The 766-nt window shown below is 32.0% G+C and overlaps 1 protein-coding gene across 1 annotated transcript in view; it reads left to right on the plus strand.

Moving 5' to 3' along the window:
- Positions 1–766, plus strand: part of LOC107617592 (aluminum-activated malate transporter 12-like) — a 9,517-nt gene that overhangs the window by 4,005 nt on the left and 4,746 nt on the right. Inside the window, exon 3 of the mRNA XM_016319389.2 lies at positions 116–388. Within this exon, the coding sequence (XP_016174875.1) occupies positions 116–388 (273 nt within the window). The remainder of the gene's footprint in view (positions 1–115; positions 389–766) is intronic.

The raw sequence follows: 766 nt of genomic DNA on the forward strand, positions 1-766 counted from the left end.
TTTGGCCTCCGTAAACTTTTTTTTCTCTCCACCGACAAGGAGTGGTTGAAATATTGTTTCTCTAACTAAAAATATTTGAAATTAATAATATATCATTCTACTGTACTGCATGCAGGAGCTGCAGCAACATATGTGAGGTTCTTTCCGTATATAAAGAAAAACTATGACTATGGTGTGGTTATATTTATGCTGACCTTCAACTTGATAACGTTGTCGAGTTTCCGAGTTGAGAATGTGTTGAAGATTGCACATGAACGGTTCTATACCATAGCCATAGGCTGCGCCGTATGCCTTTTTATGAGTCTCTTGGTGTTTCCAAACTGGTCCGGCGAAGACCTCCATAGTTCCACTGCTTTCAAGCTTGAAGGCCTTGCCGATTCTATACAAGGTACTTACTATATATGTGTAAATTTCTCATTCTCTTATCACAACTTCACAACTCTCTTTAGTCTTTTATGTAATTCAGAACGTTTCGTGCTTTAATTCTTTCATTATTTAATGAGTGGAATACTTAATTCGGCCCCGAATAATTATTTTGAAGAGACTACAAGGTCTTTAAATAAAAAAAAATATTTAATTTAGTCTCTAAAATTTTACTTTTATAGAACTGATCTCTGTAAAAAAAAAATTTAGAGGCTAGGAAGGATATTTTTTTATTAAGAATTTCTTTATCTTTCGGTATAATTATTAGGAATTATTTAAAATTTTTCTCTTATTTAATCCTACTAAGATGCATATTTGAAAAGTTTTTTTTATCGCAAAAAAA

Source organism: Arachis ipaensis, chromosome B01, assembly GCF_000816755.2.
Source record: "Arachis ipaensis cultivar K30076 chromosome B01, Araip1.1, whole genome shotgun sequence".
Classification (NCBI taxonomy): Eukaryota; Viridiplantae; Streptophyta; class Magnoliopsida; order Fabales; family Fabaceae; genus Arachis; species Arachis ipaensis.